Genomic DNA, 13,793 nt, shown 5'->3' with positions numbered 1-13,793 from the left:
TGTGATGACTCTTACTTCCTAGAACTCAGGACATTAGCTTATTCGGCTTTTCCATCAGGCCATCCTGCTGGTTTTTGAGTAATGTACATGTGACTTTGTTATTTTTGACCTGTTGTGAAATCTTAACACTTAAACCTGCTAGAGCCAAAATCATAAGTAACACAAGAGAAACAGAATCAGAAATAAAACAAATACATACAATGAGTCTTTTGTTAATATTATATTAACATTGGTTTCTTAAAGTGTTTTATCTCACAAGTTTATCTGAAGCTTTGGTTTTTAGGATTTCAATCATGACATTCCCATTTGGGGGTGTCATACCAGTGAGAGGAAAGCTTCGAACTTAACCGTTTCCTGGAAACCGGTATATACAAAGCTGAAGAAACAAGATGTGATTGTTGGCAAAGATCAGTCTTTAATCTTCTTCATTTGCTTCCTTCTTTTGAGTGTCAAGAGCTTATCCTGTCATTCAGCAGAATAGGGAGACTTCATCTAAAATTGGAAAATGAAAATGACCTTTAGGCAAGAAATTGTTTTGCAAGTAAGTCACCATTTCTTAGGTAAACATTCTCTTGTCTACTAAATACATACTTTATAATCTTTCTACCAAGTAACTACTAAGTACAGTACTTACAAAAGTAACTAAGGTTGATCAATCTAAAGTAAAAGGCAACTTTAAAATAAATAAAAACGATTTTAAGGAGGCCTATTCATCCCACAAAAATGTAATGAAGAAATGGGTGTAAAATGTAGCAAAAGTCCTCTTACAACTAAATGATTTAAGGACAATTAACATTGGAATAAGTTTTTCTATCCCTGGAAATCTTCAAGAGAAGGACTAAAAACCACTTGATTTACAGCCAGACACTAATCTCTTGGAGCTCAGGGTCCCTCCAAGAATCTATTATTCTGATGTACATGCATCCTAATGTAATTGGGGTTTTGAACTGTTTGACAATATTTGGGGATAATACTAGATAGAATGCATCCTAAAGCACATAGTAGCTTATAAGATTATGACTCAGTTCTCAGAAGAGTATTATTATACTGCTATTGATTGTTGTTCATATACTACTTGAAGAAGCTCCCAGGACAGGACCAATAAGGCAAATAATCAAGAAAAACTGGAATTTGTGGTGCTTGAATTACTAAAATAAAATATTAAACTAGACTTGCATATAATGACTTATAAGTATTGTCTGCTACAGTGGGGAGAGTGGTGGGGATTGGTGGGGCCGATGGTGGAAGTAGGGATGAAGTGTACTTGAGTGGGGGGATACAGAGATATTTTGCCCTCGGATGGCTTTTGATGGAAAGACCTCAAAGCAGTTCAAGTCAGTGCAGGTATCTGCTTCCAATGCCCATAACATCAGCAACATGCAGGACCATACAGATGCACACCCCTTGTGTTATGCTCATGGATTTGTTCCAACAAATGTGTTTTCTCACTGCAGATCTTCACCCCCCGTTGATTCGCACACCACCTTCGCTTCCTCAGAAATGCCCTTGACAACAATGGAAAGAAAGGGGACATACTGCAGTTTCAATTGTTGTGGGACTCAGGTTTTCTCTCAGCACTGCGTACACGCTTGGTGACATGGGAAGAAGGTCTGTTGGAGAATGTGTCTCCGTTGAATCACTTCGGCTTAAAGAGATGACAGGGTAAATATGGAAAAGGATTAAAAATAATAGCTTGAAGTGACTGTGTTAGGAACTGTTAGGGCTCAGGGCAGGCCACCCCAAAATGTGCCTCAGTGGCATATCGATTATTCTGAATTAAATGCCTTAAGTTAGTTAAGAAAGAACCAACACAGGAGGGACACTCTGACCCTGCTCTTTGCCTCCCCGAAAGCAGGAAGTAAATCTCTTCCGTGAGAGGCGCCCTCCTTGCATCTGGAGGTGGAAGAACATCCTTCTTGCCAGAGATAGGGGATTCATTCAGGGCTGAGAAGCCTGTACAAATGAACCTTGTTACTTCTTTAATTTAATACCCCAGGCCCAAACTCTGTTTAGATTCTTCACGACGTAAGCACCCAAAGCCTAAGTATCTTTGTCCTGTCAACTCCTCACAAATTTATTGACTTTTTGCCCAAAAAAGAATAAAAGCTGTCTGTTTTGGCCATTTCTTCAGTCATTTCTATGAGACTTGTATGCACACGACTTAAAATTTGTTCCTTTTATCCTGTTAATCTACCTTGTGTCAATTTTATTGTTAGTCCAGCCATAAGAACTGGAAGGGGTAGGGGGGGAAATTTCCATCTCCCCAACAGAACTCATTTCTAGGGCTTCATCTATTTGTGACACTGAGATGCCTAATTCATCATTTACAATCAGACCATTCAACCTGCTATGGAATATAAGGCATATCAAAGGCAACTTTAGAATTCCTTCATGATGGGCTGTGGTGCATCCTGAAGACTAGCTTTATGTGTTAAAGGTAATGGGACATTGAGCATTAAAATGCTTTATTCTCAGTTGTATGTATGCTGCTCTACTCTTAAATTTCCAGCTTTTTTTGGATAAGTTCAATAAGAACTATTTTATATGTGACTAAGATTACTTACATTGTTGAGATGGGGATAAATACAGAAGGGACATAACCTTTGTCTCCCCTTTCGGTTGGTCTTGAAACTGGAAAAGAAAGGTATGTTGGGGAAAAATGTTATTATTATTGATAAAATTAGAAAAAAAGTCTAAAAAAGTATAAGTGATACTAAAAAGAAGAGATAATACAATTGTCTAGTGATTCACAAATTTTTTTAGTTGAATAGATGAAACAGCATTTTAGATGAGCATAAAATGTGCAAGAAGAGAGAAACAAATCTCTTGGCAGGCCTAATCTGACTTTACATATTAATGCTCTAAACTGTGTGAGAAAAATTGGGAATCAACTATATTACCTGTCTTCCATGTTACATTTAAGTTTAATTATAAGGACAGATTTATTCATGGATTGGGGATTTATAGTAACGCAATTCTTTTCATTAAAACTGACACCAATCATAATCTTATAATTACACAAAGTTTTGAGGCACAGACATCAGTGTTACTAAAAGCACTGCTGCGCTATAGTAACAGTCATGTGCAAACCTCACCTTGGAAACCCCCCCAGATTTCTCTGGTATACTACATTGAACTTGTGTGTGATCCAATCGTAAGGACCAACTGTAATTTTTCAGCTGTAATTTGTTGCATTGACATTTGTTATTTCATTCAGTCAGATGTAGAATCACTTAAAAGCCACAGTTTTTGTGGTGGTTGTTGTCTTTTGTTTGCTTCAGAGGGGGATGAAGGAGGGTGGCAGCAAGTCACCACCTGTGAGTGACAGCTGTACAATATTCCACATGACGGTGCTCATGTATTTAGTTGCTACAGATGAAATACTGTAATGGATTGTATATACTTCGATTTAAAGAAACAGAATAGTGAACTTATATTACAATTATATAGCTATTTCACGAATGTTCTTTTCATGTATTCAACAAATATTTACCAAATACCTGTTTTGGCCAGGTATCATTTTAGACCCTTAGGATACAACCAGAAAAGGCAGGTATGTCAAGACTTGTTATTGATAGGCTGCGAGGTAGGGTATGAAGCACAGACCCTCTTGTCCCCTCCCTGGCAAATGAACAATACTTTCTGAGTTGTGAGACTACAGTAAGTAAAAAATATAAAGCTTATTAACCCTGAGCTTCTTTCATAAAAAACAGCCTTGCCTAACTTTTAACAGCCTTCTAATCATGACCTCCTCTTTCTTTTCCTCTCCCCAGGCACAGAGGTGAAGTTGGTGCCACTCCTATTAGAAAGGAAAAAACCGAAACTCTACCAGTGGCTGAGAGGCTCCCGTGGCCATGGTGAATTCCGGCTACAGCTACTGATTACTAACTGCTCTGCTAGCTGGACAGCCCCAGCTGTTCCTTTTCAGGAACTGCTGACACACCACTTCATTTCTAAGGCTTTGACCTCCACATACCTCTTAGATCTTATAACAATAAAAGTAAGCATAAAGGGAAGAACTTCATATACTTTACTCCAATCTGAGATTATTTTCCAAAGTCTTAAGAAGAAAAGCAAACAGAAAGAACCTAACCTTCACATGGCTGGCAGCTGTAGTGTTTACCGAAGGCTTTGTCTTTGGGAATATCAGGATAGAGGTACTTCAGGGGGTTTTCAGGAATGTTTTCAGCCATAATAACCTTGTAGTCTCGAAGGATGTCAGCGAATGGCAAAGCAGACAACCGGCCTTTGTTGTAGGGCTCCACAGAGTGGAATCTCACTTCTCCTGGAAAAGGAGAAAACAGAGGGAATATTCAGGTTCCTGCAGGCATTCTTTGTGGCCATTCTTCCTACCCACATTATCTTCATGTCACTTGTTGTAAAACAATGCCAGCCCTTCTCTGCATGTGGACAGTACAGATTGCCACGTGATAGAGGACACCCACATAGGCTGTGAGAAATTCATGCTACCCTCCTCTGAAACAACTGTAACAACTAATATTCAAACCCACTGAACACATAAAAGACAGAAGAACAAGCCACACACTTCTGAAGATGGAAAGACCTGTAACCAAACACAATACTAATTTCACATGAATACATAATAGTGAGCACGTACCATTTTCAGAATGGTCCACCCAGGTGAAAGTTATTCCTCCAAGATGGCTTTCACTGAATCTTAACAGAAAGGTTCCAGGCATTTTATCCTTTAGCAAGAGTCGTTCCTTCTCTTTGCTAACAAAGCCCATGACATACCTAAAAATAGAACATGCATAGTTTTATCTGATCAAAGACTATAATTTATTGCATTTGCATTTATTGCTTTCACAAAGAACAGACCTGAATTTGTTGTGATATAATCAAAAGTCAATAGTGCCTGAAATACTCTTATACAGATTAAAGTAAATATTAATACTCTATAAAGTGTAAGAAACTGCAACTACTTTCCACACTATGACACTAGATATGCTTAAAAAGGAAAGAAAAGAAAAAGGGACTGCTATAAATAATGCAGTTATGAACATTGGGGTGATGTGCCTTTTCAAATTAGAGTTTTTGTTTTTTCTGTATATATGCCCAGGAGTAGGATTTCTGGATAATATGGTAACTCTATTTTTTTTTTTTTTTTAAGGAACCTCTGTACTGTTCTCCATAGTGGCTGCACCAATTTACATTCCTATCAATAGTGTACAAGGGTTCCCGTTTCTCCACACCTTCTCCAGCATTTATTATTAATGTTCATAGCAGCCCTATTTACAACAGGCAAGGTATGGAAGCAACCTAAGTGTCCATCAACTGATAATTGGCTTAAGAAGATGTAGTATATATATACAATGGAAGCTTAGCCATAAAAAAGAATGAAATATTGTCACTTGCAGCAACATAGATGGACCTAGAGGATATCATACTAAGTGAAGTCAGACAGAGAAAGACAAATATTATATGATAACACTAATATGTGGAATCTAAAAAATAATATGAATGAATTTATTTACAAAACAGAAACAGACTCTCAGACATAGAAAACAAACTAATGGTTACCAAAGGGGAATGGGGGTTGGAGGGAGGGATAAATTAGGATTTATGTTGGGATTAACATATACACACTACTGTATATAAAATAGATAACCAACAAGGACCTACTGTATAGCACAGGAAACTATACGCAATGCTTTTTAATAACCTATAAGGTAAAAGGATCTAAAAAGGAATATATATATACACATACATATGTATGTATAACTGAATCACTGTGCTGTACACCTGAAACTAACATAATATTGTAAATCAACTATACTTCAATTTTTTAAAAAAGGGAAAAAAATTGACAGCATAAAAATAAGAACCTAATGAGTTCATATAGAAAATATAGGCTGTAACTCACCCATCAATCCAAAGGGGAAGAATGTGTTTCTTAATTAGGTCTAATATTGCTTCAAGCCATGTCCAAAAGGTAAATGATTTACCAGGTAAGTGCTCCTATTGGAATAAACAAACATGTTAGGACAATGATTATTTCAATAGTAATGTTAGTATGGTAATTCAAGTTCCTTTTTTCAATGAAATATTTCCTTTAAATGAAAAAACAGTTTCGAGTTTCTTCTTAAAATAACCTTATCCAGGAAATCCTCGAAATCCCAAATTATAATATGGAGGCTTAAAAAGGAATACTAAAGAATAATCTAAATGATGCTACCCCTCCCCCTGTTTGTACCTTGCAGAACTTGGCCCATGTGAGATGACCATCACTGTAGCTAGACTGGACTAAAATGAAAGAAAAGAATGAGATTTTTATTAAACAATTAGACTCCTCAATTTGGTGCTCAATTTAGATCTCCCCCCCCGACCACTGCTAAGCATTTCTTCAGTACCTGCTATGGGTTAACAGTGTACTTAATGCTAGAAACAGTAAAAATAAAAGGTATCATGAAATTTTTTTATCTAGGAAAGAATTCTTTTCAATGGAGGAGCTAAAGATAGCCTTAGGATGTGGGTGGGTGTCTAGTAGAACAAGACCTCCATGAATGGATGGGATATAAATTGTCAGAGGAGAAGGAAGAGGCCACTCCAGTAGCAAGAATAATGTAGGATGAGGCGTAGTGGATATGAACACAGCTTACATAGGAGAAAGTAAGTGCAGCCTAATGTTGGTAAATAAACATTATAAAATAAATTTGTGAAAGCCAGAATGCCAGAAGTCTTGAATATTGTCATGAAAAGAATGAACTAGAGATCCACTTGGCAATAAGGAATGACTGACTGTTTTGATCCAGGACAATGAAAAAAGAGGTTCTATCTAAAATTTAAGGAAATTATGAGAAAAATTTGATGAAGACCCGAAAGGATATGGCTGCTATTTATACTGTATATATTTAAAAGATTTATTCACTCATTAACAAATATTTATTGAATGCCTACTATTGTGGTTTATGAATTAAATAAGGATCAAAAAGGATATTTACATTAAGTAAATTTTGTAATATTTCCAATTTATTTAAATACTAATTGATCGGATAGTGAGTACAAGGGCGACCCAGCATCACTTGTAAGTCAAATTTAACCAAATCACACACGATTCTACTACTGCTGCTCAAATTCATCTTTGGCTCTACTTTAACTAGAAATGTATACAAATTCAATTTTAACTCTTTTCTTGGTGCCAAATGTGTTCACCCTATACTTGTCAAAATATACACATCTTTTAAAATTCTTTTATAAAAAGCTTACACTGTAGTCACTACATGGAGCACCAGTGACTATTTTGCAAGCTTTAGAAATATCAGTCAAAACTGAAATTTTCTCGATATGAAGAATTAAGTATTACCTGGATAGTTTTAAATTTCTAACGAATTTCCTGATCCTGGGATGAGCTGTTTTCCAGTTGGTTAATGACCATTGCAATATTAATATGAAGATCAAGGCACCATTAAGGCTTCACAGTACATTCAGTGGATATGGCATAAGAACACCCTGGAGGCTGGAGTGTGGAGTGGAAAGGAAGGGGCTTTAGAACTGGACAGCCCTGGCCTGCATCTTGGGTCTAGTATGTACTAGCTGTGGCAAGTCACTTAACCTCTGAACTTAAGTATCCCCATGTATAAAATGGATAGAATGATGAATTATCCTCAATATTCTGCCTTAAGGAAATTTTGTAAGAAAGATAATATAGCATTTAGCCCTATGCCCAGTGATATAGTAGGCACTCAATAAATTGTGATGATCGTTATTATTATTAATAGTAATACCACCCTCATTCTTTAAAACGGTTGAGTACCAAAAACAGGGGCAAGTCCTCCACATCCACCAGCTCTTACCTGTAAGTTTTTCAGCCAGCATATTGAGTTGATCTGAGTTCAGGCCACGGCCAACATATGATGAAAACTGCCAGCTCATCACTTCCAGGAGTTGACTCAAAGTGGCAGATGGAGGATTATTAAAGAAAACCAAGTTCTGAAACAGAGTTGTAGTGATGATTATATGTATTAATCACATTGAACACACTGTAGTTCAACATATAGGATTCCTGATTTAAACTCTTTAGGCCAGCCTAAGTTAATAATACAGAACTATTGTCTCATCTCTGTTGTGCTTTTATAGTAAGACTGATTTTGCCTTTTCCTAAAGAGTCCCTTGTTCTTTGAGTCTAATATAATATATGGCTCTATCTTATCCTTGAAAGAATCACTGTGTAGCTCTTTAACTTTCCCTGGACTGTAGTCTATCAACCGACTCATACAAGTACTGAACACTGTTCAACACGTTAGACAAATACTCTCTTCTGAAATAATATTAATCGTAAACAAAACCTATATCATGTTATTTAATTGGCTTATCATGGATTGGTTCAAGTTATACCTTGACCAGACAAAGCATCCCAAAGCACAAAAACAGTTAAGTCCCAGGCTAAGGAAGGGGACCCTACCATATGAATCATAATTAACCTGGGACTCCTGTTTTATGGGTAGGATTGTAGTCTTTTCTTATTTTGCTCTAGACAAGAGGATCTTTGGTATGATCAACTGCACGTAAGATTGTTTGTACCAGAAAATGGGTCAACAATGGTGGAACAGAAGACTTCACCTCAGATTACTGGAAAGCAGAAGGTGTGAAAGCCAAGAAAGATGTTTTAAGAAAGGAAGGGTGGGAGGAGGAATTAAGAAATCCATTGCAGTATGGGGAGAAGGCCTTTGGCGAACTTGAACTAAGCTGGGCAGCAAGAAAAGGAACCAATTCAAGAGACTTCAGAAGGTGGCAATAAAAGAGGACACAGCATCCAAGAAGGAGTGAGAAATAGGTAGGAGAGGAATGGAGACAAAGAATTTCTAGAGGGGCAGTTTTCCTTGAACCTAAGGATTATGTCTGGACAAATGACCAAAAAACATAGAACATAATCAAGGTCTAGGAGCTTAGGTTTTTGTGTTTGTTTGTTTTTTGTTTTTTTGCAGTATGCGGGCCTCTCACTGCTGTGGCCTCTCCCGTTGCGGAGCACAGGCTCCGGACGCGCAGGCTCAGCGGCCATGGCTCACGGGCCCAGCCACTCCGCAGCAAGTGGGATCTTCCCGGACCGGGGCACGAACCCGCGTCCCCTGCATCGGCAGGCGGACTCTCAACCACTGCGCCACCAGGGAAGCCCACAGCTTAGGTTTTGAAGCAGAATAGAGTTAGGAAGAGAAACCAGAGTTACTTGCTCTGCTGAACTCTGTATGTAGGCTGTGCATTTATGTGTTAGGAGCTGTATATGAAATACCTCTCCAGATTCCTCATCCAAGACTAGAGCAGAATCTGAGACGCTTAGTGTGACAGCTTTGTGGCTTTCTTATAGAAGGAGGATGCTGAAGAAAGCTAAGTGTAGCAGCACTGCACCCTGAGGCTAGAGGACAGAGGAGTATTCCATCTTCCTTCCTACATCCTGGAATTGGATGAAAAGCTCCAAATGTGTAGCTCCTAATGGGGAATAACATTAAATCTCAGAAGTGTTGGCTGTTCTTGGCTTTACAGACCAGGTAACTTTTCTAGTGAGTTCTGTTCTCACTGCAGGCTGAGAGGAAGTAAGGCACAGGGCACTCCGTACAGCGTTCCTCTCTGCAGTTAATCTCCCTCAGATGCCAGGGCACCAGAGGATGAGAAGGAACAGGGCTGAGTCATTTTCCATGCTGTTTCCTTATTAGGCACATTAAAACAAAAGCCAAGGAACACTTGGAGCCGACTCATCATGACTATTCCTACTGCTAGGACCTGAGGTAAAAGAATTCTTCCCTTTGGAAGAAACATTTGCTTTGAATCAAGAAGAAATATTTAGGGCTTCCCTGGTGGCGCAGTGGTTGAGAATCCGCCTGCCGATGCAGGGGACACGGGTTCGTGCCTTGGTCCGGGAGGATCCCACATGCCGCGGAGCAGCTGGGCCCGTGAGCCATGGCCGCTGAGCCAGCGCATCCGGAGCCTGTGCTCCGTAACGGGAGAGGCCACAACAGTGAGAGGCCCGCGTACCGCAAAAAAAAAAAAAAAAAAGAAGAAGAAGAAATATTTACATCTGACCTATTTTCTCTAGACCTTCATGGTTTCCAGGACAACACACTGGGGTTTTGTAAGAGGGAACAAGGGGAAATGCTGACTCATCTTTTTTGCCACGCCCTTCCTTGGCCTTCTTTTAAGAAGAGCTTCTATTCTCTGCTTGCTTTGAAACTTGAGGCCAATTTTTCTTCCATATCTTAAATAACCACCAGATGGCATTAAAACCCAATTTGAGCCTAGAATGGATTAAATCTATAATCAGCTTGAAAATTTGTATAGTGTCGTTAGGCGAGATTGATGAATATTCTAGTCACTTATTTGAAACCAATTCTCTACCTTTGTGGAAGAGCCTGTGTGGATAAGGTGTGGCCAGAAGTAGTTGAGGAGGTAAACACAACAGTCAGACATCAAATTCTGGAGAGAGGAGTCTCCCCAGAGCCTAGTTAACAGAGCCACAGGATGGCCCTAGAACTCTCTGTGATGCACAGGGTTGGGAGCTGACCAGACCGTCAGAAATAAAGAATACCTGCCTGTCACTCCTGCTAGCCAGAGTTCTCTCAGGGTCGAAGTACATCAGAACATATTACTTTAAATATGACATGAGGGAGGAATCATACAACTGGATATACTGGAATTTTGGAATAAACAACCCACAAAGGCACGCCAAAATTTATACACACACACACACACACACGCACACACACACACACACGCACATCTTTTGGGGCAGATGGGTTTTGTTAACAATAAAACAAATCAAATAGAATTAAAGGAGGAGAAACAGGAATAGAGAGAGACTGTACCTGGGAATCGTTGGTTGACACATTGTACCAAATGATGGATGCCCAAGCATTAGGTAACTGACTGACATTGGAAATCATCACCACAGGTAATGAGCAGGTCTGGTTAAAAAAAAAATAGCACAGTTATTACAGGTAGTAGTACCTTACACTGATTTTACACTTGGCCCTCTTCCCTAAAGGGCCATCTCAAGCCAACCTCGCTCCTCCAAGGCCGTGGTGTCTATACTGCCTTGGTCACTAAAATGATTCATGAAGGCACTGGAACCTTCTGAGCATACATGAGTCAAGGTACAGGGAGGAAAGGAGCTATACAAATAGGAATCCTTTCAGAGTGCTTCGTCAGTCAGCTCCAATATCTTCCTTGACATTGTGGAGATATTTTTACTTTCTTATATCATGTACTGCCTAAAGTGTAACTAATTAGAGCTTATGTTGACTTAGCAAATTTCCTCTTAATAAATTACATTAAGAATCTAATTTAAAACTTACCTCTGGAATGGATTAATATATTCAAATTATGATCTAACATCTAATTAATGTCAGTATCAGATATGGGAGTTTTAACTGTAGAAGACGGAGAGGCAAGCGATCTTGGAATACAAAGCATTATGGGAGATAGAGCTGCCTCATCTGTTGTCATGGCACTCAACTTAGTACTATCGTGCAGAAGTTTTCAACCTTATGGAATAAACCGGCTTCACAGACTAGTCTGGGACCCTGACCAACTTACATTAGTCCCTTCCCATTAACGGAGGTTAGGTTGCTTGTTGACAGTGCAATACCCACCTGAGGAACTTAATAGCTCATGGAAACAGACATTTAAGGAAAAGAGATGAGGAAAGAATCCATGGAAAATTTTATAAACATGTTTACATTCGTTAAGATAAAAGAGCAAAGGCAGAACTCTAAAACAACATATCCTACAAATAGGACCATATTCAAGCGTGTGAAATTGTGTGTGTTCATTCATGCGCTCATTCATTTATTCAACAAATGTTGAGCATCTATTATGTGCCAGGCATTGTGCTAGGCACAGGTAATGGAGGGATAAAGGTGTAATGTCCTGCCTTCAAGAGCTCATTGTCAATCATGTTCAACTTAATCCCCAGTTTCCTTATTCCTTCTTCGAGTTCAATAGTAACTGTTATAAGAGGATCAAAACAATGGACCGTTAATGTTCCTATCATTGGTATTTGCTCATTATACTATAAAAACCTTTCTTCTGAGGGATTTTTATGTACACGTTAAAATTTTGAAAATATATCATACATGACATGGTTCAAGTATACTTATGTCTCTTTAGGCTTTCCTCTGAGTAGCCATGACTCAGGGAATCCCAGAAAACAAACAAACAAACAAACAGACAAACAAACAGTCTGGGCAACAAATTATTCAATAAGTCTTGAATCATAATGACTGTGAGATTTTATCATTTATATTTAACCAGAATAATATATGTTGACGAATCAGTGAATATTTGACATACTGATTTTCTAAATTAAAACAAAAATGATGAATAAGGAATGTACTAAAACCTAGAAAATACTGAGCTTTCATCTTCAAATGATGACCAATTCCTGAAAATGTTATTAGTAAATAGTAGATATTCCTTGAAATACCTACCTCCAAATCTATGGTCAGGCCATAGAGGCAGATCTGTGTCTCAAATGTTATGGAATGAAGCTCCTCAGTCACCATGTGACAGCCCTAAGGGGAGAAAGAAATTGCTATCTTACAAATACATAGTTGTTATCTATTATTAGGCATGCTTTTATAAACATTAGTAAATTCTTAAAGTAAATACCCTCAAACACCTCCTATTATGGAACATTCCTTCTTATTATTTAAAAGGTTATTTAAAGTATATACAGAGTTTGAGAAATCTTCCTTTCCACAAACAGAATGATTTTAAGTCTCCAAAACAATATAATTTCTAGTTTTTACAATTCCAGCATATTTTCATCAGTTGAATTCAGACAAATTGTTCCTTATTTTTAATTTTGGAAATTAGTCCTTTTGACTTACCAACCATTAGTAAAAGCAAGCCAGATGTGTGTAGCTATAAAAGAAACAAGTCAATGTCATAATGGATTTGTTTTTTTTAAAAAAGCAAGATTTCCTTCTGGTTAAACATGGTAGGTGGAAAACGTGTACTTTCCCTAGCTCCTTCAAGAAACTTCAGTAAAGTAATAGCTAGGGTTTTATTTACTTTCCAAGAAAATAAAACTGTAATCTAGGTCTCGAAATGAGAGGTAGGGGAGTGTGGAGCGAGGGTGGCAGTAAGGGTAGTGTGTCTCAGAACCAGGGGTTGGAAGCACTGGGCCCCCTGAGTCCGGAGTGAGGGCTGAACAGGAGGAGCAGTTACTAGCCCCAGCCCATGCAACGAGGTTCCCAACATTCCCCGACACTGGTGGGAGACAGGACGTTTACTCTCTGGAGCGGATGTATCAGAGGAACTAGAGAGGCTCTCTGCATTTTGGATACAAGGCCAAGATGAGGGCAGGGTGAGGTGCTGTGCGGGAAGATCCTGTCAAATCTAGGGGAAGCCCATGCCCCTGTCTCTGCTTGACACCTCCAGGAGAGATATCCGGGAGGTAACCAGGCCAAGGGAGAAACAACTTACAGACACTGCCTTTAGGGATCCCCCAGTGAGACAGCCAGGTCCTAATAATCACTCTTAAGTCTAAATCCCTACCATGCACACAGAACTTCCAGTTTTTTAGTGCTCTTAAGCAGTAAGCTAATGGTCATCCAACATTTGACAAAGCCTCTCACATGAAATGCAGATACAAAAATCAACAACCAAGAACTCAGAAAAAAAGAGAGAATGCAAAAAGAAAATGAAAAGTTTAAAAAAACTATAATAAAAAAACATATATCAGGCTCAGTTTTATACATTAGCTCAACAAATAAATGGCATAGGAAAGGGGCAAATCAACCACTGTAATGGGTGAACATTGCTTGGATACTGATTTGCAC

At 38.6% G+C, this 13,793-nt stretch overlaps 1 protein-coding gene across 1 annotated transcript in view; it reads right to left on the bottom strand.

Annotated features, from left to right (window-relative positions):
* Positions 1–320: 320 nt before the first annotated feature.
* STAT4 (signal transducer and activator of transcription 4) overlaps positions 321–13,793 on the bottom strand; it is a 92,216-nt gene continuing 78,743 nt past the window's right edge. Inside the window, exons 14-23 of the mRNA XM_060106656.1 lie at positions 12,438–12,521; positions 10,815–10,913; positions 7,815–7,950; positions 6,215–6,264; positions 5,885–5,979; positions 4,619–4,755; positions 4,094–4,285; positions 2,565–2,631; positions 1,537–1,645; positions 321–492 (exon numbers count right to left, since the gene is read on the bottom strand). Of these exons, the coding sequence (XP_059962639.1) occupies positions 466–492; positions 1,537–1,645; positions 2,565–2,631; positions 4,094–4,285; positions 4,619–4,755; positions 5,885–5,979; positions 6,215–6,264; positions 7,815–7,950; positions 10,815–10,913; positions 12,438–12,521 (996 nt within the window). The 3' untranslated portion in view covers positions 321–465. The remainder of the gene's footprint in view (positions 493–1,536; positions 1,646–2,564; positions 2,632–4,093; positions 4,286–4,618; positions 4,756–5,884; positions 5,980–6,214; positions 6,265–7,814; positions 7,951–10,814; positions 10,914–12,437; positions 12,522–13,793) is intronic.

This window comes from Mesoplodon densirostris, chromosome 8, assembly GCF_025265405.1.
Source record: "Mesoplodon densirostris isolate mMesDen1 chromosome 8, mMesDen1 primary haplotype, whole genome shotgun sequence".
Classification (NCBI taxonomy): domain Eukaryota; kingdom Metazoa; phylum Chordata; class Mammalia; order Artiodactyla; family Ziphiidae; genus Mesoplodon; species Mesoplodon densirostris.
This window is presented reverse-complemented; position numbering and strand designations above follow the sequence as displayed.